General features: G+C 43.1%; 2 protein-coding genes across 2 annotated transcripts in view; one reads left to right on the plus strand and one right to left on the minus strand.

The window, feature by feature from the left end:
- The window catches only part of LOC139470779 (uncharacterized), a 33,433-nt gene that overhangs the window by 3,474 nt on the left and 4,744 nt on the right, over window positions 1–25,215 (plus strand). Inside the window, exons 2-14 of the mRNA XM_071253070.1 lie at window positions 2,828–3,040; window positions 3,155–3,295; window positions 3,641–3,795; window positions 4,418–4,511; window positions 10,529–10,672; window positions 15,131–15,207; window positions 15,901–15,990; window positions 16,695–16,794; window positions 17,321–17,469; window positions 18,270–18,397; window positions 18,879–18,988; window positions 20,276–20,380; window positions 24,070–24,200. Of these exons, the coding sequence (XP_071109171.1) occupies window positions 2,828–3,040; window positions 3,155–3,295; window positions 3,641–3,795; window positions 4,418–4,511; window positions 10,529–10,672; window positions 15,131–15,207; window positions 15,901–15,990; window positions 16,695–16,794; window positions 17,321–17,469; window positions 18,270–18,397; window positions 18,879–18,988; window positions 20,276–20,380; window positions 24,070–24,200 (1,637 nt within the window). The remainder of the gene's footprint in view (window positions 1–2,827; window positions 3,041–3,154; window positions 3,296–3,640; window positions 3,796–4,417; window positions 4,512–10,528; window positions 10,673–15,130; window positions 15,208–15,900; window positions 15,991–16,694; window positions 16,795–17,320; window positions 17,470–18,269; window positions 18,398–18,878; window positions 18,989–20,275; window positions 20,381–24,069; window positions 24,201–25,215) is intronic.
- LOC139471006 (uncharacterized) lies at window positions 10,782–12,845 on the minus strand (the record flags this gene model as incomplete). The annotated part of the gene is made up of 2 exons (XM_071253311.1): window positions 10,782–10,802; window positions 12,258–12,845. Coding segments are annotated over 2 exons (609 nt in total), but the record flags the coding sequence as incomplete, so codon positions are not given.

Consider the following 25,215-nt stretch of genomic DNA (forward strand, 5'->3'; position numbering starts at 1 on the left):
TGTTTTGATAACCAAATTCAGTGTTTAATCCATTAAACCATGCTGTGCATTTATACTGCTTATTTTAAGCTTTATTGTCCTACTTTTCAAATAGTGATGCTGTCGCTTCAGGCTTTATTAGTACCATCAAACAAACATGGAGGATAGGTGTCAAGTATAATGCATGTGTACACCCTATTACATTTGTCATCCTGTGATATAATGTAGAGGGTTACTTAGAATAGCATCTCAGGGCATGTGACGTGAAGGTTTAAGGTTTATTAATGTTAGGCCTATAAAAAATTTGCAGTGCAGAATTGCAAGATCATTCTAAGCAACACAGATATATTGCACTAACTGGCACACATTTAGCTGTTTTATCGTGCCTCTTCGATTATTAGGCATAAGGTAGGTTGCCCCTTTGTATAGAACCTGGGTAGAATAGGTCTTCAGCAACCCATACTTGACGTAAAAGACGACTATGTTTGTCGTAAGAGGTGACTAACGGGATCGGATGGTCAGGCTCGCTGACTTGGTTGATTCAGGTCATCAATCCCAATTGCGTCGATTGATGCTCATGATATCAATCACTGGATTATCTGGTCCAGACTTGATTATTTACAGACCGCCGTCATATGGCTGGAATATTGCTGAGTGCGGCATAAAACAACAAACCAAACCAATTGCAACTGCTTTGTGTAGCCCAGAGCCGTGTGTGGGCTCTAACAATCAAAACATGACCCTACCTCAAGCCCGGGAAGATTACCTTTTTAAATCAACCTGGATTCCAGTGGCAAATTTAGGGTACCGGTACTGAAATTTCATTTTGAAATATTTATTTGGGAGCTGTTAAATGATCCTGTGCAGTGTGTAACTCGGTTGTGATGAATTGTGCAGTGTGTAACTCGGTTGTGATGAACTGTGCAGTGTGTAACTCGGTTGTGATGAACTGTGCAGTGTGTAACTCGGTTGTGATGAATTGTGCAGTGTGTAACTCGGTTGTGATGAACTGTGCAGTGTGTGACTCGGTTGTGATGAACTGTGCAGTGTGTAACTCGGTTGTGATGAACTGTGCAGTGTGTAACTCAGTTGTGATGAATTGTGCAGTGTGTAACTCGGTTGTGATGAACTGTGCAGTGTGTAACTCGGTTGTGATGAACTGTGCAGTGTGTGACTCGGTTGTGATGAACTGTGCATTGTGTGACTCGGTTGTGATGAACTGTGCAGTGTGTAACTCGGTTGTGATGAACTGTGCAGTGTGTAACTCGGTTGTGATGAACTGTGCAGTGTGTAACTCGGTTGTGATGAACTGTGCAGTGTGTAACTCGGTTGTGATGAACTGTGCAGTGTGTGACTCGGTTGTGATGAACTGTGCAGTGTGTAACTCGGTTGTGATGAACTGTGCAGTGTGTGACTCGGTTGTGATGAACTGTGCATTGTGTGACTCGGTTGTGATGAACTGTGCAGTGTGTAACTCGGTTGTGATGAACTGTGCAGTGTGTAACTCGGTTGTGATGAACTGTGCAGTGTGTAACTCAGTTGTGATGAATTGTGCAGTGTGTAACTCGGTTGTGATGAACTGTGCAGTGTGTAACTCGGTTGTGATGAACTGTGCAGTGTGTAACTCGGTTGTGATGAACTGTGCAGTGTGTAACTCGGTTGTGATGAACTGTGCAGTGTGTGACTCGGTTGTGATGAACTGTGCAGTGTGTGACTCAGTTGTGATGAATTGTGCAGTGTGTAACTCGGTTGTGATGAACTGTGCAGTGTGTAACTCGGTTGTGATGAACTGTAACACGGTTGTGATGAACTGTGCATTGTGTGACTCGGTTGTGATGAACTGTGCAGTGTGTAACTCGGTTGTGATGAACTGTGCAGTGTGTAACTCGGTTGTGATGAACTGTGCAGTGTGTAACTCGGTTGTGATGAACTGTGCAGTGTGTAACTCGGTTGTGATGAACTGTGCAGTGTGTAACTCGGTTGTGATGAACTGTGCAGTGTGTGACTCGGTTGTGATGAACTGTGCATTGTGTGACTCGGTTGTGATGAACTGTGCAGTGTGTAACTCGGTTGTGATGAACTGTGCAGTGTGTAACTCGGTTGTGATGAACTGTGCAGTGTGTAACTCGGTTGTGATGAACTGTGCAGTGTGTAACTCGGTTGTGATGAACTGTGCAGTGTGTGACTCGGTTGTGATGAACTGTGCAGTGTGTGACTCGGTTGTGATGAACTGTGCAGTGTGTGACTCAGTTGTGATGAATTGTGCAGTGTGTGACTCGGTTGTGATGAACTGTGCAGTGTGTAACTCGGTTGTGATGAACTGTGCAGTGTGTAACTCGGTTGTGATGAACTGTGCAGTGTGTGACTCGGTTGTGATGAACTGTGCAGTGTGTAACTCGGTTGTGATGAACTGTGCAGTGTGTGACTCGGTTGTGATGAACTGTGCAGTGTGTAACTCGGTTGTGATGAACTGTGCAGTGTGTGACTCGGTTGTGATGAACTGTGCAGTGTGTAACTCGGTTGTGATGAACTGTAACACGGTTGTGATGAACTGTGCAGTGTGTAACTCGGTTGTGATGAACTGTGCAGTGTGTGACTCGGTTGTGATGAACTGTGCAGTGTGTAACTCGGTTGTGATGAACTGTGCAGTGTGTAACTCGGTTGTGATGAACTGTGCAGTGTGTAACTCGGTTGTGATGAACTGTGCAGTGTGTAACTCGGTTGTGATGAACTGTGCAGTGTGTAACTCGGTTGTGATGAACTGTGCAGTGTGTAACTCGGTTGTGATGAACGGCATGTGTCATGTATAAATCAGCTGTGAAGAACTTTGTCATGTGTGTTGTTTCAGCACAAGACATTTGTGGTGGTGGTGAAGGGGGAGGAAAAGGTGGCTCGCGTCCGGGCGCAGCTGTTGCACATCCTGTACAACATTGGGAAGGAGACGCATCAGTTCCGCCTCAGACACAAGGGTCAGTTTCTCCGGGATGCCCACACGCTTGACCAGTATGACATAGTGGACAACTCCATCATCAAGATGATTCCCATGTCCAAGAAGCCAGAGGTGATTATCCAATGTGGGCCTATTGCCACTTAACTGTAACATTTGCCCACATTTTAAACATTTGTTTTGTTTTGAGTGTCATTAAATGATAATTGAGCTGTAATATATTTGCAGGCCTCATTCGACACCATCTCGATCACCAGCAGCACTGTCAACCTGGAGTTTAGCCCAGGGCAACCGCCTAATGTGAAGAAGGCCTTGTACTCAGAAATCAAACATTTGGACTGGAGAGAGAGAATTCTGAACGACTTCAAGGTAAGACAGAGTTTTGCAGTTCGGGCACATCTGAATAACACATGCATGATACTTCCAACCAAGGAGTTTATTTTTCACCAATTGCTGTAAGGGCTAGATATTGCCTGCTGTAACATATGTTGTGACTAGATATTACTTGTTGATTGCCCTGACAGATACTGTGACTAGATATTGCTTGTTGATTGTCCTGACAGATACTGTGACTAGATATCTCTTGTTGATTGTCCTGACAGATACTGTAAATAAATGTTGCTTGCTGAAACCATGGTAACAGATACTGTGACAAGATGCTGCTTGCTGATTGCTTTAAGATGAGATCTTGCTAAGATGTTGCTTATATTTCAGACTCTGTTGTTCCTCCACCTTTTGGCAGTGGTGCTCTCTGTCTTCACTGTGCACTGGTATGCTGTGTTCTGGGTGGGAGCCCTGCTGGTCTTGGCGGCTTGGTATTCTCCATCATACACTAGGATCGGGGGCTTTGTCGGCAATTACACATACTAGTAAGACAAACTCTCTGCTCTCTGTTTATCATAAATTGTTGCTTCTGGTGCAAAATAGGTCTCAACATTCCCATGCTGTAGGAGGGAATGGAGGTTTCTGTCGTACATGATTACTGAAAACATATATACAAATCATACATATATGACCTTGACTAAGCAACCATGAACTGTGATCCTACTGTCAAAGTCCTGTTAATCCGACTTGATTACACATAGTTTTGATGATAAAGTTAAGTAGTATCGAAAATCGAACTTTGATCTGATTTTAATGACATTGAGGTAATCTAAACCTGTTTTGTTTATTTGACCATAAGTGTAGGAAAAAGCCGATTGTTAGATTAACGAGTGTCTGACAGTAACAAGACTTGACTTACTTAGATGGCTGGGGTTCACTGCTTGGCAGAACTAGCCCCATGCTAAGTAACCTGGCAATAGCTGAGATAATTTTACAGTGTTCAATGCCAGACTTTACATACTCACTAGATAGTGTTCAAGCCAATTTGATTCAATTGCGTATATGTGTGTTTATCTGTCAGGTTTCCGTGAAAGGATTATACAGTACTCTATATTCTATTCTATTATATAAGCTTGACTTCTATCTACAATACCTATCTGTTTCCAGCAGGAACATCTTCTGCTGCTGTGCTGGAATCGTCTTCCTGACTTTTACAGCCATAGCACTCTACTTGGCTGCCGCTCAGTGGATAACTGTCATTGTAGGTATACTTCACATGACTTCACGTAACTTCACATTCAAGATCTGCTAGTCTCACTCATTCTACTTTTTTAATAAAAAGCTAAAATTATGATGTCATTCCATTTTTTTACTTATCCTGCATTACTCCTTAATGCATTCACTGCTAACCTTGTGACAAAAAAACTGGGACAGCGTACCGGCGATGGTCCAGGGTGAAGATAAATAAACTGAATCCCTCTTTTATACCACGCCATCGCTGTCCTGTGACCTCAAGTGACCTTAGGTCACCTCTTCACATCACTGCCTGTCGCACTACAGCACGGACGTGTACCAGCGCAGCTCTCGTTTTGGATTTATTTAGACCTTCAGTTTTCGGCTACTATTCCAAAATTCATCTGCGACGGATGATGTATTCCTTTCATATTTCTTTCAACTTGTTGTGAAGCTGAATGTGATTTATTTAGGCGTAAAAAGGCTTCGTCGTTTTTTCCCGCCACATGCTATCTGTTCCCCGACATTTTGAATTGTGTTACAATTGTTTGCCTGTCAAGTAGTCAATTTGTTTATAATACTCAGCTATGTATGTATAGCATATTTTATGTGTGTTTCAATGCCACTATCTTTGGCGGTTCATTGAGTTGCTTATATACAAATCATTGAATACACTTCCAACTCGTTACAGAATTTGCCGATAGATTACTTATTGTCTACAGCAGTTTTTTCCAAAGTATCTATATTGCATAACTTATGCTTGCTTACTAATTGTTGTGGAAAAAAATCTATTAAAGACCCCCATTTATGTTTTTTCGCATGTATGCAAATTTGTGTACCAAATTCTAAATGTGTTTTTTTTGTAAAAATCTCTCTCCAACGAGTTTCACGAGGTATAGGCAGGTCACTTACAAACATATTGCAGCAATCCCGTTGTGAGACTAGGAAGATGTCACAATTGTTGATTAGCAAGGGACAGAGTTCGATCATTACGACACAATCTTTATCCTCGACGGGTAAAATGTCGGCCGTTACTGTCACTGCGGAAGTGCAAGTTCCGCCGAAATCCTCTATTGCAGAGGATGTTGTGTGTATTATAACTGACCCTAATTTGCAGTCATCTGAGAATTCTACATCTGCTAAATCTGCGAACAGTGCGCCAGCGTCTCAAGATGCTTTGTCGGGGGTAGCGCAAACCCAAGCCAAGCACAAGCCTACACCATTGAACAGTGCGCCTCATATGCCTGCGCCAAGCGCAGCCACTGCCTACTACCCAAGTGCATCTACAATGATACAAGGCCCAGGGCTATTAGCGTACAATATTACGCAAGCAGTGCATGATCAGCTTAGCACTGTACCAGCGTATCCAGTGCAACAGAACACTAATTGGATGCAAAATCTGTTAGAATCCATGTGGCAGCAGTCCATGACACAATTGTATCCTGTGCCCATGCCTAGCCTATGTATCAGACACCTTCGTCAGTTACATCTATGGCACAGATGTATATAATACTCCGATTGTGAATCATAATACAGTGCATTCTTCGTTGAATAGTACCTGCATGTGCTTGGACATCAACTGGTGACTCCATTTCACCAGGCAGTTCATCTAAGCCCTCAGTCAAAGGTAGCGCTACACGTCGGAGTAGAAGTTGTTTACCATCTAGACGAACACGTCAACATTGTTCTGATTCGTCTGATTATTCTAATGGTGAGGAGGGTGATTCCTCGACTGAATGGAATACTTACCTTGGCCTGGCACAAGTACCTGATTGGGTAGCTGACCGCCTCATTTCAGTACCTTCGCCGGGTAGCGAGGTGGATAAAAAAGATACTATTTGTACACACATCCTACGTTGATTCCGAACGACCCTAGGATGTCAGATATTAGATCTTTGGATGAGGACTTTTCAAGGCTGACACTTACGCCGTCATTCAAGCCTCTCAGGTTTAAGAAAGATGAATTTCCTATTCATGGCTTTGAGACAGCTGACCAAGCACATAGTTTGGACGAAGATATACAGAGAATGGCAGGCTCGTCAAGGCCTACTACTCTTAAGGTTCAGGATACCAGAGTTGCGTTTATTGAAACGGAAATTCGAAGGGTATTAAAACATTTATCAGCACTAACATCCACAACACGTGCAGTAGAGCAGGATCTGTCAGAGGATAACGCTAACCGACAAGATCACCTCCACACTTTAGTACATTTTGAACAGCGTCAGATTGACTATATGAGAAATCATCTTAAAGCTGCGCTGGCGGAAATAACTGTCACACAGAGACTTGGTTAATTTAGCCCTTGGGACACAGGTTGTTACATCAACCCTGGTCTTTCACATCTCTGTTCAATGAACAAATTACGGACACGCATGCCAAAGTGTTCCAGTTACACTAAGGATTAAAAGGCACTCAAGGCTTTGGAGCACGTTTCTCAGAGTTTATCCCAGCGATCAGGCAGGTCAGGCAATTATACAAGCCTAGACAGGCGCAAGATTCCTTTCGTGGTAGAGGGCGTGGCAGAGGGAAACCTCAAGGTTCCTATCAATCCCGATGTGGTAAATACCACAGTAAGGGAGGTGATAGGAGGGGCAAACATTGAAATGTTGGACAGTCACGACTGGGATCTCCCACCCCCAGTCGTCCCAATTGTCGATACCCCCATAGGTGGGAGACTGAGTAGATTTGGAAGAACTGGAGCATCCTCAAGGACGAATACATTCTCAACATTCTACATCACTGTACGTAGAGGTATTTCCACCGTTGACCACAGCTTCTCTCCCTTGGAATTATCCAAAAAAGCAACATCTGCTATTAAAGGCCAGCATAGACTTGCTGTTGGAAAAGAGAGCCGTAGAGATTATACACACCCCGGCGTTAACACCGGGGTTGTATTTTCACATCTCTCTGGTACCCAAGAAGGGCTCAGACAAGATGAGAATGATTCACAATCTCTCGGTTTTCAACGAACGTTACCTGAAGCGTCCACTATATTTCCGCCTCATCACATTGAGACTACTCAGAACCAGCATAAAAGTGTTTGATTCCTTGATCCGTCTTGATCTGCAGGATGCATATCTTCACATACCGATCCATCCCAACGACCGCAGGTTCTTCAGGTTCCAGTTCAATGGGGTCCACTACCAGTGGGCAGTACTCCATTTTGCATTTCAGTTGCCCCGTGGCTACTTACGCGAGTAATGAAGCCCGTAACTGTGTTTCTACACAGGAGGAACATTTGGTTCAAGTTGTACATAGACGACTGTCTCCTGTGTGATCAACACACACCGATGTTAGTGTGCCACCGGGATTTCTCCAGAAGGCTACTATACAAAGTCGGAGTGAACTCCATCATTTCGAATCCAGTTCATATGAGGCCTGTTTCGAACAGATCAGGACCTCCTATCAGTCCCGATATAGGAGGAGATTTTACGCCTCCTGTCACCTGCTCTTTATCAACCATGCACACTTCACCAATGGCAAGTGTTGTAAGGGATACTCACCTCAGCCCAGGATCTAACCAGCAGAGGCCAATTACAATTACGGCCAATACAACAATTCCTGAACCCTTACATCAGGAGTCAGGATCCACTCAAGGCCATCATGCTACCTACTCATCTAAGGCCTTACCTCATTTGGTGGAAGGTAGAGTCGAATGTCTTAGGAGGAGTCTCTTTGTCCGAATTGTCCCTAATCTACACCTGTTCATAGATGCCTCCCTTCAAGTGTTGGGTGCACACCTGCAAGACCAGACAACCTCAGGGCTATGGTCTGGCGCTCATCGAAAGTGGCACATAAACAATCCGGTGTTGGAAGTGTTAATTCTGGTCATATCTCATTGGCAGAATCAACTACATCCACAGACTACAGCAAAGTGGTACGGTGTTTGCACAATCAGGGAACAACGCACTCCCACTCTCTACTTCAACAGACATCTAGTGGATCGTCTGCAACTACGGTTCATAGTTCAGCACATCCTTGGATGTCGAAACGGATGCCTTATCGCGTCCAGACAGGGTAGCACCTACCGAGTGGAAACTTCTCACAGAAGCGTTCCAGTTACTGCTTCGGAAGTTTTGTTCGCAACTTGCCAAAATTACCAACTAATGCTTACCCATTACCGAATCTGAAGGCTTGGGCAGTGGACGCGTTCAGCTTTTCTTGGGAAGGACTAAAAGCGTATGCCTTTCCGCCACCAGTCTTACTTCCCAGGGTAATACAAAAGATCAAGGAGACAAGGATACTTGCTCCGACCTTGGTCACGCCCTGGTGGTAAGGGAGAGGGTGGTTCGTTGAGCTCAGAAATCTAGCAGAAGACGATCCACTACCCCACCCACAATGGTCCAACCTACTTATCCACCCTCACAGCAAATTGCCTCATCCAACACCGACAGATTTTGTCTGCACGGTTGGTTCATCTTAAAAAGGCGTTAAGTGCATAGGGCTATTCGGTACGGGCAGCAAAAGCTATAACGTTAGCTCACTTGAAAGGTAGCACCATTACTACGTATTTGGTTGCCCTTAACTCAGTGTTGGCCGTCCTGGAACTACAGGCCTTATTATGCTCATTCAGGCATGAGTTCCACCCACCTGCATGGGATTTGAACGTGGTACTTCAAGGTTTGCAAGGACCCCCCTTCAAGCCCCTCTATGCATCCTCTTTATATGACCTCACCAAGAAACAGTGTTTCTTTTGGCATTAGCCACGGTGGCACGGGTGAGCGAACTACATGCGATCGACATCACCCGGGTTCGTTTTGAGCATGGGACACATGGAGCGGTGCATCTCGGGTTGTGCTGGGATTTTATTGCTAAGAATCGATTAACGAATTTTCATCCACCATTCCAAGACTAGGCGTGGCTCAAGGAAGCGGTTATTTATACCCGTATCTACTATGTCCATGACCGAAGTCAGTCGCAACACGATATCTTTATAGTTACACGCAGTCATCCTTCAGGCCTATTCGATCCACCAATCTGGATCCTCCAAGAGCGAATAATCCTCATGAGATCAGGGCACTAGCCTCTACCATGGCCTTACACAGCAATTGTTCTATTAAAACAATCATGGAAGGATGTTTTTGGAGGTCCAACACAGTTCTCGCCAGTCATTATCTTCGCGATGTTACTCTTGAGGATGTTCAAGGTGTACAGAGTTTTGGGACGTTGGTTGTAGCTCAGCAAGTTACCAACCCTTGACGCAAATAATGAACTTGCCCTATACAGAGCCTTTCCCTTTCCAGTGTAGTCGATCAGATTTCACCAGTGTAAGAATATTAGACAAGCAATTGTCCACAGGTGGCCTAGTGGTAATCTCATCATGTCCAGATACAAGCACAAACATCCAGAATTAGTCTGTCAATAGTCTGAATCTCATTCACTAACTCACTGTACCTGTTTCAGACCACCTCCGTGGTGTAATGGTAGGGCGCCTCCCCGAACAGTGGATGTTTGGGGGTTCGATCCCTGGCGGCATCATACCATGAGATGTTAAGAGATGGTACTTGTTGTTACCATGCTTGGTTCTAAGGGGCAAAAACAAGGACTGGTCGGCTCGGAGTCAGTATACTGTGTCAGAACGGGGTCTTCATGTTAAACTGCAGCATGGTATCTGAGTGAGCTAGGACTACAAAAACAGCATTAGTTCGAACTCATACAAGCACACACACACACACGTGCATGCACATCACTTTATATCGTATTCCACGTAATAAGAGCCCAGGGCGCTTTCAAAATTAGAAATAGGGGGCTCTTATTAGAATATTATTTTGGTGGAAAGATAAATTTTGTGGTTTATGCTAACGGCCTGACTGTTTATATACGACAGATATATTTTTCCAGAATTTAATTGCCCATAATAAAGGGTGCATATAACACACGAGTGCGTATTATACATGAATAAATAAGTCTTGTGTACATTGATCAATCGGAAGGGGTGCTAATTGGGATTGTTCACTTGCCAATACATTTGCAAATATAGCTGTGGGTGCTTATTAGAGCGGGGCGCTTATTACGTCGAATACGGTAAGTGCAATAATGTTTCAGGGTCACGGCTGTGCTGACTGGACGTTTGTGGATGAATGTTCCCCTCAGAAGGTGTACACAGCAGTGTTCTTCTCTGTCCAAGCCCTCCTGCTCCTGGTGTCCGGGATCCTGGCCTGGGTGCTGCTGGGCAACTTTAAAACGGAGGTGGGTCGATGTAGCCAACCCTACCAAGTGGGTAACTAGATACTTGTGCTCAGAAACATTTCTTTTTCCTAAACCTTGTCTGTCCGGTGTTCATACTCTTCTGGGTGACTTAACTTTCCTCATCAGCAGACTTTTGATATTAAAACTTCTTTTTGAGAATTCTGATAAAGTTTTAAATTAAAAACTAAATATAAATGTATGATAACTTGAGTTTCCCTGACAATATCTGTGTCAATATTTACTGATTCATTTGATTCAGTGTGTTTTTAAGAAAGAAATGGTGTAGGATGTAGAGAGACGGTAGGATGTAGAGAGACGGTAGGATGTAGAGAGATGGTAGGATGTACAGAGACGGTAGGATGTAGAGAGACGGTAGGATGTATAGAGACGGTAGGATGTATAGAGACGGTAGGATGTAGAGAGATGGTAGGATGTAGAGAGACGGTAGGATGTAGAGAGACGGTAGGGAGATGGTAGGATGTAGAGAGACGGTAGGATGTACAGAGACGGTAGGATGTAGAGAGACGGTAGGATGTATAGAGACGGTAGGATGTAGAGAGATGGTAGGATGTAGAGAGACGGTAGGATGTAGAGAGACGGTAGGGAGATGGTAGGATGTAGAGAGATGGTAGGATGTACAGAGATGGTAGGATGTATAGAGACGGTAGGATGTATAGAGACGGTAGGATGTAGAGAGATGGTAGGATGTAGAGAGACGGTAGGATGTAGAGAGACGGTAGGGAGACGGTAGGATGTAGAGAGATGGTAGGATGTACAGAGACGGTAGGATGTAGAGAGACGGTAGGATGTATAGAGACGGTAGGATGTAGAGAGATGGTAGGATGTACAGAGATGGTAGGATGTATAGAGACGGTAGGATGTATAGAGACGGTAGGATGTAGAGAGATGGTAGGATGTAGAGAGACGGTAGGATGTAGAGAGACGGTAGGGAGATGGTAGGATGTAGAGAGACGGTAGGATGTAGAGAGACGGTAGGATGTAGAGAGAGGGTAGGATGTAGAGAGATGGTAGGATGTAGAGAGATGGTAGGATGTAGAGAGACGGTAGGATGTATAGAGACGGTAGGATGTATAGAGACGGTAGGATGTAGAGAGACGGTAGGATGTAGAGAGATGGTAGGATGTAGAGAGATGGTAGGATGTATAGAGATGGTAGGATGTAGAGAGATGGTATGATGTAGAAAGACGGTAGGTTGTAGAGAGAGGGTAGGATGTAGAGAGACGGTAGGATGTAGAGAGACGGTAGGATGTAGAGAGACGGTAGATTGTAGAGAGACGGTAGGATGTAGAGAGACGGTAGGATGTAGAGAGATGGTAGGATGTAGAGAGACGGTAGGATGTAGAGAGACGGTAGGATGTAGAGAGACGGTAGGATGTAGAGAGATGGTAGGATGTAGAGAGACGGTAGGATGTAGAGAGATGGTAGATTGTAGAGAGACGGTAGGATGTAGAGAGATGGTAGATTGTAGAGAGACGGTAGGATGTAGAGAGAGGGTAGGATGTATAGAGATGGTAGGATGTAGAGAGACGGTAGATTGTAGAGAGAGGGTAGGATGTATAGAGACGGTAGGATGTAGAGAGATGGTAGGATGTAGAGAGACAGTAGGATGTAGAGAGATGGTAGGATGTAGAGAGATGGTAGGATGTAGAGAGACGGTAGGATGTAAAGAGATGGTAGGATGTAGAGAGACGGTAGGATGTAGAGAGATGGTAGGATGTATAGAGATGGTAGGATGTAGAGAGACGGTAGGATGTAGAGAGACGGTAGGATGTAGAGAGAGGGTAGGATGTAGAGAGACGGTAGGATGTAGAGAGATGGTAGGATGTAGAGAGACGGTAGATTGTAGAGAGAGGGTAGGATGTAGAGAGACGGTAGGATGTATAGAGACGGTAGGATGTAAAGAGACGGTAGGATGTAGAGAGATTGTAGGATGTATAGAGATGGTAGGATGTATAGAGATGGTAGGATGTAGAGAGACGGTAGATTGTAGAGAGACGGTAGGATGTAGAGAGATGGTAGGATGTAGAGAGATGGTAGGATGTAGAGAGATGGTAGGATGTACAGAGATGGTAGGATGTACAGAGATGGTAGGATGTACAGAGATGGTAGGATGTATAGAGACGGTAGGATGTAGAGAGACGGTAGGATGTATAGAGACGGTAGGATGTATAGAGACGGTAGGATGTATAGAGACGGTAGGATGTAGAGAGACGGTAGGATGTAGAGAGATGGTAGGATGTACAGAGATGGTAGGATGTACAGAGATGGTAGGATGTACAGAGATGGTAGGATGTACAGAGATGGTAGGATGTAGAGAGACGGTAGGTTGTAGAGAGACGGTAGGATGTAGAGAGATGGTAGGATGTAGAGAGACGGTTGGATGTAGAGAGATGGTAGGATGTACAGAGATGGTAGATTGTAGAGAGACGGTAGGATGTATAGTGATGGTAGATTGTATAGAGATGGTAGGATGTAGAGAGACAGTAGGATGTAGAGAGATGGTAGGATGTAGAGAGACGGTAGGATGTAGAGAGACGGTAGGATGTAGAGAGATGGTAGGATGTACAGAGATGGTAGATTGTAGAGAGACGGTAGGATGTATAGAGATGGTAGATTGTATAGAGATGGTAGGATGTAGAGAGAGGGTAGGATGTAGAGAGAGGGTAGGATGTAGAGAGACGGTAGGATGTAGAGAGACGGTAGGATGTAGAGAGATGGTAGGATGTATAGAGATGGTAGGATGTAGAGAGATGGTAGATTGTAGAGAGTTGGTAGGATGTATAGAGATGGTAGGATGTAGAGAGACGGTAGATTGTAGAGAGATGGTAGGATGTAGAGAGATGGTAGGATGTAGAGAGATGGTAGATTGTAGAGAGACGGTAGGATGTAGAGAGATGGTAGGATGTATAGAGACGGTAGGATGTAGAGAGACGGTAGGATGTAGAGAGATGGTAGGATGTAGAGAGACGGTAGATTGTAGAGAGACGGTAGGATGTAGAGAGACGGTAGGATGTAGAGAGATGGTAGGATGTATAGAGATGGTAGGATGTAGAGAGATGGTAGGATGTAGAGAGACGGTAGATTGTAGAGAGATGGTAGGATGTAGAGAGATGGTAGGATGTAGAGAGATTGTAGAGAGACGGTAGGATGTAGAGAGAGGGTAGATTGTAGAGAGACGGTAGGATGTATAGAGATGGTAGGATGTATAGAGATGGTAGGATGTAGAGAGACGGTAGATTGTAGAGAGACGGTAGGATGTAGAGAGATGGTAGGATGTAGAGAGATGGTAGGATGTATAGAGATGGTAGGATGTATAGAGATGGTAGGATGTAGAGAGATGGTAGGATGTATAGAGATGGTAGGATGTATAGAGATGGTAGATTGTAGAGAGATGGTAGGATGTAGAGAGATGGTAGGATGTAGAGAGATGGTAGATTGTAGAGAGACGGTAGGATGTAGAGAGATGGTAGGATGTATAGAGACGGTAGGATGTAGAGAGACGGTAGGATGTAGAGAGATGGTAGGATGTAGAGAGACGGTAGATTGTAGAGAGACGGTAGGATGTAGAGAGACGGTAGGATGTAGAGAGATGGTAGGATGTATAGAGATGGTAGGATGTAGAGAGATGGTAGATTGTAGAGAGATGGTAGGATGTATAGAGATGGTAGGATGTAGAGAGACGGTAGATTGTAGAGAGATGGTAGGATGTAGAGAGATGGTAGGATGTAGAGAGATTGTAGAGAGACGGTAGGATGTAGAGAGAGGGTAGATTGTAGAGAGACGGTAGGATGTATAGAGATGGTAGGATGTATAGAGATGGTAGGATGTAGAGAGACGGTAGATTGTAGAGAGACGGTAGGATGTAGAGAGACGGTAGGATGTAGAGAGATGGTAGGATGTATAGAGATGGTAGGATGTATAGAGATGGTAGGATGTAGAGAGATGGTAGGATGTATAGAGATGGTAGGATGTATAGAGATGGTAGATTGTAGAGAGATGGTAGGATGTAGAGAGATGGTAGGATGTAGAGAGATGGTAGGATGTAGAGAGACGGTAGGATGTAGAGAGATGGTAGGATGTAGAGAGACGGTAGGATGTAGAAAGATTATGCTTTCAGTCATTGGTTTGTATGGTTTATTATACTATTGCTGACTGCGGCATTAAACAATATTCACTATGTAATAACTCACCTGTCTCAGAAAAGATTTGTGTCCTTTGATAGTTCTAGTTCAGAAGGGGCGGTCGGGTAGCCTAGTGGTGAAGCCCATTTCTGGTGTTCCCCGCCGCGATATTGCTGGAATATTGCTAAAAGCGGCGCAAAACCACACTCACTCACTCTATTTCAGAAATTGTTTCACTATGTGCACAATTCATGTGACAGCGTGTTGGTACAAGGTTATCATAGTATGTATATGAACTCTGTAAGTATTATTCCAGATGGGTGATAGAATTGAGAAGAACTTGATACAGGAGAGAGACATTGACCAAGTCATTCTGGCTGCCAAAGATGGGAAGTATGTAGATATGTTGCACATACAAGTTTTCTCCCCTATAATTAATGGGTACCCTCCACTGTCCCCTCCGGCCTCATCGTGACTTGAATCATGGGGTTGAGATTCATCCTGCCAAACTCTGCTTCTCCATCTGAAATGCTGTTCAAAGTAGTCTTGAACCTCAACCACACAGGGAAGGGGGCTGATCACGTCGTGCTGCATGTCCCTGTGCTTCCCTGTTGTATCCCCTTGGCTCACCAGAAACCTATGATGGTTGGTTCAATCCTGGTTTGCCCTGATTATGTTTCTAGGTTTGTTAGCACCATACCTGTGCTTGTGGGTTTCACCGAAGTGGTAAACATCTGAGACAAGCATCACTTCGGGCTTTCCTCCCACATTAAGCTGACATGCTGTGATATAACTGGAATACTGTTCAAAGCGACATTAAACCCAACTCACTCACTCACCACTCACACTAGATTACACTACTTCGTAAAATAATATTTGACAGAATGTTTTTTTTTTTGTTTGTATTGAGAGAATGGGATGTGGGTTGGATTAGTAATTTAATAGAGACTGTTATTGTCCGATTTTACTTGTTTTTGTTGTGCCTCTTCAATATTTGAGTGTATTTTTCAAATGTCATCTACATTTAGTGTTGTACTTTTATATATTTCAATGTGAGATTCAGTGTATTTATTTATGTTTGTTCAGATTGAACGAGAAGCGGCAGGCGTCGAGTGAGCTGGCGATCATGGCAGCTGCTAATGATGACAACAAGTTCAGGATTGTGGCAGAAGGAGGGTGAGGCTGTCATCATGTCATGGAGTCATGTCAGGGCCCTTCCACATCATCACCTCAGCACTACAACTGCTGTTGTCATGTCAGAATGATGAGATGTGATTGGTCCACGTGATTGTGATAAAATACTATGTATCCCACTTTGAAGGAAATAAATTTCTAAGCGAGAGAATAAATCTCTTATAGATAGGCTGGATATGTATTTTGGAGAGGCAGGTTAAATCCCTTATTGCTTCGAGGCATGAAGCCACACGCTTTTTCCGAGTCAATGAAAGTCATGTGAAACAGCACAAGCTAACCTCCACTCAATACTCAAAACAACTCATACCTCACATTGTTTAACTTTGTCATAGTGCTTTCTGGGCCTTAACAGTTGTATCTGTTCTTTTTAATAACAAACCATTTGTCATAGGTGTCCTATAGAAATATTGGGAAGTGTTAGTTGTTTAAATATAGATTCTGAGGTTGTAATATGCCTTATTCAGAGCTATTTGAACGGAATACCAGTAGAAAGGTTTCCTTATCGATATCTGAAATAATTGAAATGTTTCTGTTCAATGAATATATAAGTTTAACTGTAATAATTTCATAATCCAATAAAATTCAGAAATTTGCGACTCAACACCTATCCAATTCTTTCACTGTTAGAAACTTTAGATGAGGGATGTGAAGACATCTAGTCTGTACTTGGTCTGTGATTGTTGCAGCTTGGACATTCTGATGTCCCTGTCCCTGCAGCACGATGACTCCACCCAGGAGCATGCTCTGGAGGCCATCAGGGAGCTGCTCACCATCCCCTCCATCCAGGTGACACATCTTAGGGGGTTTGTCATGTCATGGTAAACTATCTTAAAGAGGAATTTTAAATCTACCATTTCCAGACAGTGTAAGTGAGTACGTATGATTTTACGCGACTTTTAGCAATATTCAAACAATATCATGTCAGGGGACACCAGAAATGAACTTCAAACAGTGTACCCGTGTGGGGAATTGAAGCAAGAGGCTACCCCACCGCCCCACAGAAAGTGCTAGTCAACAAGCATGGACGCATATACCTCCGCCACCGTAGAAAAAGTGTCCTATAAGCTTCTTATGGTCACAATGGGTCAGTCTGGTCCAAACCCGTGATGATCCGGGTTAAAATTGGTCTTCAGCAACCCATGCATGTTGTAAGAGGCGATCATGCTTGTAACCGCCATTATATAGCTGGAATATTGCTGAGTGTGGCGTTTAAGCAACACACAAACAAACAGTCTGATCCAATTCACTGTCAGGATTTGTATGCATTTAGATCAATACTAGTAAGTTGATGTCAATCTGTGTATTTACTAAGGACACGTTTGTGAACATGGGCAACGTGAGCAAGCTGACAGCGCTGCTCCACTCGCAGTGCCCTCGGGTGATGCAGGCTGCTGCTTCCACCATCTTCACCATCGTCAACGAGTCCGAGGAGAACAAGAGTGTCATCATTGCCGACCATGGGTAAGACTGCTTCGTAAAGCGAGGCAGATGTTGCTTGATGTTGTTCTCTATACATACTGTTTCATGGATGGGAAAAGAGGAAATAATTATCATGATCACAGCCATCTGTGAATTGTCCAATTGGAAATTTGATATTGTTGCTTCCAGCACAGGTCCACAGTACTTTGTGGTTACAGCTGACTAACACATGTGTTGGTTGGCCACAATTTCTCCAGAGAATTTGGATGATGATCACCAAGGGAAGACCTGACTGACCACATATCACTTTACCAAAGTGAGGCACACACTGTCCATGGATGGGTGATCACCAGGGAAGACCTGACTGACCACATATCACTGTACCCAAGTGAGGCACACACTGTCCATGGATGGGTGATCACCAGGGAAGACCTGACTGACCACATATCACTTTACCAAAGTGAGGTAAACTCTGTCCATGGATGGGTGATCACCAGGGAAGACCTGACTGACCACATATCACTGTACCCAAGTGAGGTAAACTCTGTCCATGGATGGTTGATCACCAGGGAAGACCTGACTGACCACATATCACTGTACCCAAGTGAGGTAAACTCTGTCCATGGATGGTTGATCACCAGGGAAGACCTGACTGACCACATATCACTCTACCCAAGTGAGGCACACACTGTCCATGGATGGGTGATCACCAGGGAAGACGTTGTTTACAGGTTGCTGTGTTAAAGCAGTTATATTTCCGAAAATGTTATATGTAAATCACTCAGATGCTTGAAATTGTCTCCTTTCGTAGTTTTATTTTACTTTTTTATTTCATGTTTCAGATTGGAGGATTTAGCCCACGCTGCCAGGAATGGAACTATTGCCTGTCAGCAGTCTGTGGCCAGTATTTTCAATGAGCTGGCTATCAATTCTGACATCAGGGCCCAACTGACTGCTGGGAATATCCCAGGTAGGAGTCTAGAAGAGCAGGTCCCTGTCACCCATTTGTCACGAGCACCAACTGATTAGTGACTGGCTGTATCGCGCCATGGTGATCTATGTAATACACTTTACGTCTTCTTCAGTCTGAGACTGCCCCTGTGGTCTTGTGGCTCATGTGTCTGCCCGGAGAGCTGAAGGTCATTAAAAGACGTTAAAAGATTATGCTTGTTGTTACCCTGTCTGGCGCTCGGTGTTAAGGGTTAAAACAAGGACTGGTTGGCTCTGAGTCTGTTAACTGTGTTATAGTGGGGCACCCATGTGAAACTGCTTGCAATGGTATCTCGATCAGTGGGCTAGCACTATCAAACTGGACACACGTCACTAAATAACTGCAATTATCTTGAATGTGATGTTAAATCCAATTTCACCTGGTTCAGTCTGACTTAACTTTTGCCTGCTTTAACTGGTGTGTGGTTGTAAATAGTCCACTGTTTCCCTGTGTTTACCAGCCCAGGCACTGACAGAGCTGTGTCGCAGCAATGATTCCGACACACTGAGAGATGCCCTACAAGCCCTGGAGCTAATGGCCATTGAAAGTGCTGAAACCATCTGTGCTCAGGTTTGGAACCTAATTGGTATCATTTCATCCACCATTAGAATAATAATCAGGAATCTTTTGTGAGAAGATATGATAACTAATATGTCTGAAAGCTCACAATGAACATATTTTGTTGAAATTCATGATTTTGTACTTTTATTACATTGTCCAGTCAAGTCCCCGTTAATTCGATATGGTTGGTTGCATATGATTATGTCAGATTAACAAGTATGTCAAAATTAAGTAGTCGTAATGTTCATGATCGAAAATCAGACATCTTCATTAAGATACCGATACAAACATGTAGTAAACAGGAAAAGGTAAATATTCATATTGTTATTTAACATTATGTTTTCTAATCATGCAACCTCTAAAGCTCAACGCAAAATAGCTCTAAGAGCTGGAATGGAAGTCGCCAGTTTGAAACTTGTACCGCAATGCTCAAGAAAGTTGCTTTCTTAGTGGGTAATGTCAACTTCCTGTTAGTCATTTCACATTGATCGGTCAAAGTTTGTGAAAGGTCATTCTGACGTGACCTGAAAAGGATTTCCTAAGCGGTAGCGAGAACTTGTATCTGATTTTAATGGGATTGAGGTGATCTAAGCATGTGATTAATCCTGATTTGTAATATCAAAACACGGGCTGTGTGGCAGATGACCACGGAGTACACTGATCTCTGTGTCGGATAAAGAGATTGATTAATGAATGATTTCAGTAATTCCTTGCAAAGAAGGTGTGTTGGAGTGCGAGACTGTTGGAATAATGGGTCTAAATAGCACTGATTTAATCGGTTCCCGTTGAGTGTTGGAATAACGAGACTTGACTGTATTTGTGACCATAATAACAATAATAAATATATGTGAGAATTGATAATAAAGTGACACATACAGTATGTTTAAGTAAATCATTCTTTGTCTGCTTAATAGCAAATAATGTATTCAAGGTAATTAAGGCTCTTCCTCATTGCCACAATGCTAAAAAGGGATCAACCTGCTACTGCAAGGCATCCACTGTTGCTTTTTATTGGATATAATTATTATTGATTAAGCTTGCTAACTTTTCTGATTAATATTAATACTATTGAATGATTTTCTCAGGTAGTTGATGTAAAGTTAGGTATATTTGGGATGAAAAGAGTACAAGGTTGTAATATCCCCGACAGTGTCACAATGAGCACCACCATTGTGACATTACCAGGCCACTTGTTGGACAGAGGTATGGTACTAGGACTTCAGCACAAGAGATGGAATGTGCAAATCATGACTTGTAGTTCCCTCGTATCCTAGTCATCTCCTGTGTACTTTGTAGGAGGACTTGCTGCAACTGTTGCTGCAGCTGCCATTCCGCACCATGGACGAACGCAACTACCTGCTCGTTGCCAAGATACTCATCTACTATGCAGAGAACAAGGAGGTAAGTTGAGTAGCCTGATAGTATCAAGACGTATGCTCAGTAGCTTGAAGCTGACAGTATCTAGAAGTATGTTCAGTAACTTGAAGCTGACAGTATCAAGCAGTATTTTCAGTAGCATGAAGCTGATAGTATCCAGAAGTATGTTCAGTACCTTGAAGCTGACAGTATCAAACAGTATGTTCAGTAGCGTGAAGCTGATAGTATCAAGCAGTATGTCCAGTAGCTTGAAGCTGACAATATCAAACAGTATGTTCAGTAGCTTGAAGCTGACAGTATCAAGCAGTATGTCCAGTAGCTTGAAGCTGACAGTATCAAACAGTATGTTCAGTAGCTTGAAGCTGATATATCAAACAGTATGTTCAGTAGCGTAAAGCTGATAGTATCAAGAAGTATGTTCAGTAACTTGAAGCTGACAGTATCAAGCAGTATGTTCAGTAGTGTAAAGCTGATAGTATCCAGAAGTATGTTCATTAACTTGAAGCTGACAGTATCAAACAGTATGTTCAGTAGCTGGAAGCTGATAGTATCAAGCAGTACGTCCAGTAGCTTGAAGCTGACAGTATCAAACAGTATGTTCAGTAACTTGAAGCTGATAGTATCAAGCAGTATGTCCAGTAGCTTGAAGCTGACAGTATCAAACAGTATGTTCAGTAGCGTGAAGCTGATAGTATCAAGAAGTATGTTCAGTAGTGTGAAGCTGATAGTATCAAGAAGTATGTTCAGTAACTTGAAGCTGATAGTATCAAGAAGTATGTTCAGTAACTTGAAGCTGATAGTATCAAGAAGTATGTTCAGTAGCGTAAAGCTGATAGTATCAAGAAGTATGTTCAGTAGTGTGAAGCTGATAGTACCAAGAAGTATGTTCAGTAACTTGAAGCTGACAGTATCAAGCAGTATGTGCAGTAGCTTGAAGCTGATAGTATCAAGAAGTATGTTCAGTAGCGTGAAGCTGATAGTATCAAGAAGTATGTTCAGTAACTTGAAGCTGATAGTATCAAGAAGTATGTTCAGTAGTGTAAAGCTGATAGTATCCAGAAGTATGTTCATTAACTTGAAGCTGACAGTATCAAACAGTATGTTCAGTAGCTTGAAGCTGATAGTATCAAGCAGTACGTCCAGTAGCTTGAAGCTGACAGTATCAAACAGTATGTTCAGTAACTTGAAGCTGATAGTATCGAGCAGTATGTCCAGTAGCTTGAAGCTGACAGTATCAAACAGTATGTTCAGTAGTGTGAAGCTGATAGTATCAAGAAGTATGTTCAGTAACTTGAAGCTGATAGTATCAAGAAGTATGTTCAGTAACTTGAAGCTGATAGTATCAAGAAGTATGTTCAGTAGTGTAAAGCTGATAGTATCAAGAAGTATGTTCAGTAGTGTGAAGCTGATAGTATCAAGAAGTATGTTCAGTAACTTGAAGCTGACAGTATCAAGCAGTATGTCCAGTAGCTTGAAGCTGATAGTATCAAGAAGTATGTTCAGTAGCGTGAAGCTGATAGTATCAAGAAGTATGTTCAGTAACTTGAAGCTGATAGTATCAAGAAGTATGTTCAGTAGCGTGAAGCTGATAGTATCAAGAAGTATGTTCAGTAACTTGAAGCTGACAGTATCAAACAGTATGTTCAGTAGCGTGAAGCTGATAGTATCAAGAAGTATGTTCAGTAGTGTGAAGCTGATAGTATCAAGCAGTATGTTCAGTAGCGTGAAGCTAATAGAATCAAGAAGTATGTTCATACTTTGAAGCTGATAGTATCAAGAAGTATGTTCAGTAGCTTGAAGCTGATAGTACAAGAAGTATGTTCAGCAGCTTGAAGCTGATAGTATCAAGAAGTATGTTCAGTAGCTTGAAGCTGATATATCAAACAGTATGTTCAGTAGCGTAAAGCTGATAGTATCAAGAAGTATGTTCAGTAACTTGAAGCTGACAGTATCAAGCAGTATGTTCAGTAGTGTAAAGCTGATAGTATGCAGAAGTATGTTCATTAACTTGAAGCTGACAGTATCAAACAGTATGTTCAGTAGCTGGAAGCTGATAGTATCAAGCAGTACGTCCAGTAGCTTGAAGCTGACAGTATCAAACAGTATGTTCAGTAACTTGAAGCTGATAGTATCAAGCAGTATGTCCAGTAGCTTGAAGCTGACAGTATCAAACAGTATGTTCAGTAGCGTGAAGCTGATAGTATCAAGAAGTATGTTCAGTAGTGTGAAGCTGATAGTATCAAGAAGTATGTTCAGTAACTTGAAGCTGATAGTATCAAGAAGTATGTTCAGTAACTTGAAGCTGATAGTATCAAGAAGTATGTTCAGTAGCGTAAAGCTGATAGTATCAAGAAGTATGTTCAGTAGTGTGAAGCTGATAGTACCAAGAAGTATGTTCAGTAACTTGAAGCTGACAGTATCAAGCAGTATGTGCAGTAGCTTGAAGCTGATAGTATCAAGAAGTATGTTCAGTAGCGTGAAGCTGATAGTATCAAGAAGTATGTTCAGTAACTTGAAGCTGATAGTATCAAGAAGTATGTTCAGTAGTGTAAAGCTGATAGTATCCAGAGGTATGTTCATTAACTTGAAGCTGACAGTATCAAACAGTATGTTCAGTAGCTTGAAGCTGATAGTATCAAGCAGTACGTCCAGTAGCTTGAAGCTGACAGTATCAAACAGTATGTTCAGTAACTTGAAGCTGATAGTATCGAGCAGTATGTCCAGTAGCTTGAAGCTGACAGTATCAAACAGTATGTTCAGTAGTGTGAAGCTGATAGTATCAAGAAGTATGTTCAGTAACTTGAAGCTGATAGTATCAAGAAGTATGTTCAGTAACTTGAAGCTGATAGTATCAAGAAGTATGTTCAGTAACTTGAAGCTGATAGTATCAAGAAGTATGTTCAGTAGTGTGAAGCTGATAGTATCAAGAAGTATGTTCAGTAACTTGAAGCTGACAGTATCAAGCAGTATGTCCAGTAGCTTGAAGCTGATAGTATCAAGAAGTATGTTCAGTAGCGTGAAGCTGATAGTATCAAGAAGTATGTTCAGTAACTTGAAGCTGATAGTATCAAGAAGTATGTTCAGTAGCGTGAAGCTGATAGTATCAAGAAGTATGTTCAGTAACTTGAAGCTGACAGTATCAAGCAGTATGTTCAGTAGCGTGAAGCTGATAGTATCAAGAAGTATGTTCAGTAGTGTGAAGCTGATAGTATCAAGCAGTATGTTCAGTAGCGTGAAGCTAATAGAATCAAGAAGTATGTTCATACTTTGAAGCTGATAGTATCAAGAAGTATGTTCAGTAGCTTGAAGCTGATAGTACAAGAAGTATGTTCAGCAGCTTGAAGCTGATAGTATCAAGAAGTATGTTCAGTAACTTGAAGCTGATATTATCAAGAAGTATATGTCAACAGCCTGTGTGTCTGTTAGTGAGAATGTTATAACATATGCTGCTGCTGTTCCAGACATGTCAACAGCCTGTGTGTCTGTTAGTGAGAATGTTATAACATTTGCTGCTTCTGTTCCAGACATGTCAACAGCCTGTGTGTCTGTTAGTGAGAATGTTATAACTTATGCTGCTGCTGTTCCAGACATGTTAACAGCCTGTGTGTCTGTTAGTGAGAATGTTATAACATATGCTGCTGCTGTTCCAGACATGTCAACAGCCTGTGTGTCTGTTAGTGAGAATGTTATAACATATGCTGCTGCTGTTTCAGACATGTCAACAGTTGCTTGACCAGGATAATGTCCGGGACTCGCTGGAGCAGTTTGCGAGGACCCGCGACCCCCTGCTGCAGCGCGTTGTGGCCAGGATCATCACCTGCATGACGGAGACACAGCAACTCAAGTGAGGAGCCTCACACATGAAAAGTCATGCAAGGGGAGATTTATGCCGTGCTGTCAAATGATATTGGCTAGCTGTCTGGGCCCACTTGCACTGTCTTAACTCCCATACTTCAACATTGACTTACGTTAGTCCTAGCACTAAGATGACTTTGTGCAAGTGGGACCTAGGTACAAGAGGTGTGGTGTGGCGCTGCATGGGAAGACAATGCTTCTGAAGCATGATGGTTACAGGGCTATAACACAGGAAGCTCCATGTTACAGGGCTACTATAAAACTCCATCCCTGCTTAAAGCTCCATCCCTGCACCATGGTACAGGGCTACTGTTACAGAAAGCTCCTTTCCTGCTCCATGGTACAGGGCTACTGTTACAGAAAACTCCTTCCCTGCTCCATGTTACAGGGCTACTGTTACAGAAAGCTCCTTACCTGCTCCATGGTACAGGGCTACTGTTACAGAAAGCTGCATCCCTGCTCCATGTTACAGGGCTACTGTAACAGAAAGCTGCATCCCTGCTCCATGGTACAGGGCTACTGAAACAGAAAGCTGCATCCCTGCTCCATGTTACAGGGCTACTGTTACAGAAAGCTGCATCCCTGCTCCATGTTACAGGGCTACTGTTACAGAAAGCTCCATCCCTGCTCCATGTTACAGGGCTACTGTAACAGAAAGCTGCATCCCTGCTCCATGTTACAGGGCTACTGTTACAGAAAGCTCCTTTCCTGCTCCATGTTACAGGGCTACTGAAACAGAAAGCTCCATCCCTGCTCCATGGTACAGGGCTACTGTAACAGAAAGCTCCTTCCCTGCTCCGTGTTACAGGGCTACTGAAACAGAAAGCTCCTTCCCTGCTCCATGGTACAGAGCTACTGTTACAGAAAGCTCCATCCCTGCTCCATGTTACAGGGCTACTGTTACAGAAAGCTCCATCCCTGCTCCATGTTACAGGGCTACTGTTACAGAAAGCTCCTTCCCTGCTCCGTGTTACAGGGCTACTGAAACAGAAAGCTCCATGTTA

Source organism: Haliotis cracherodii, unplaced genomic scaffold (assembly GCF_022045235.1).
Source record: "Haliotis cracherodii isolate W230 unplaced genomic scaffold, xgHalCrac1.p SCAF_21, whole genome shotgun sequence".
NCBI classification, from domain to species: Eukaryota; Metazoa; Mollusca; class Gastropoda; order Lepetellida; family Haliotidae; genus Haliotis; species Haliotis cracherodii.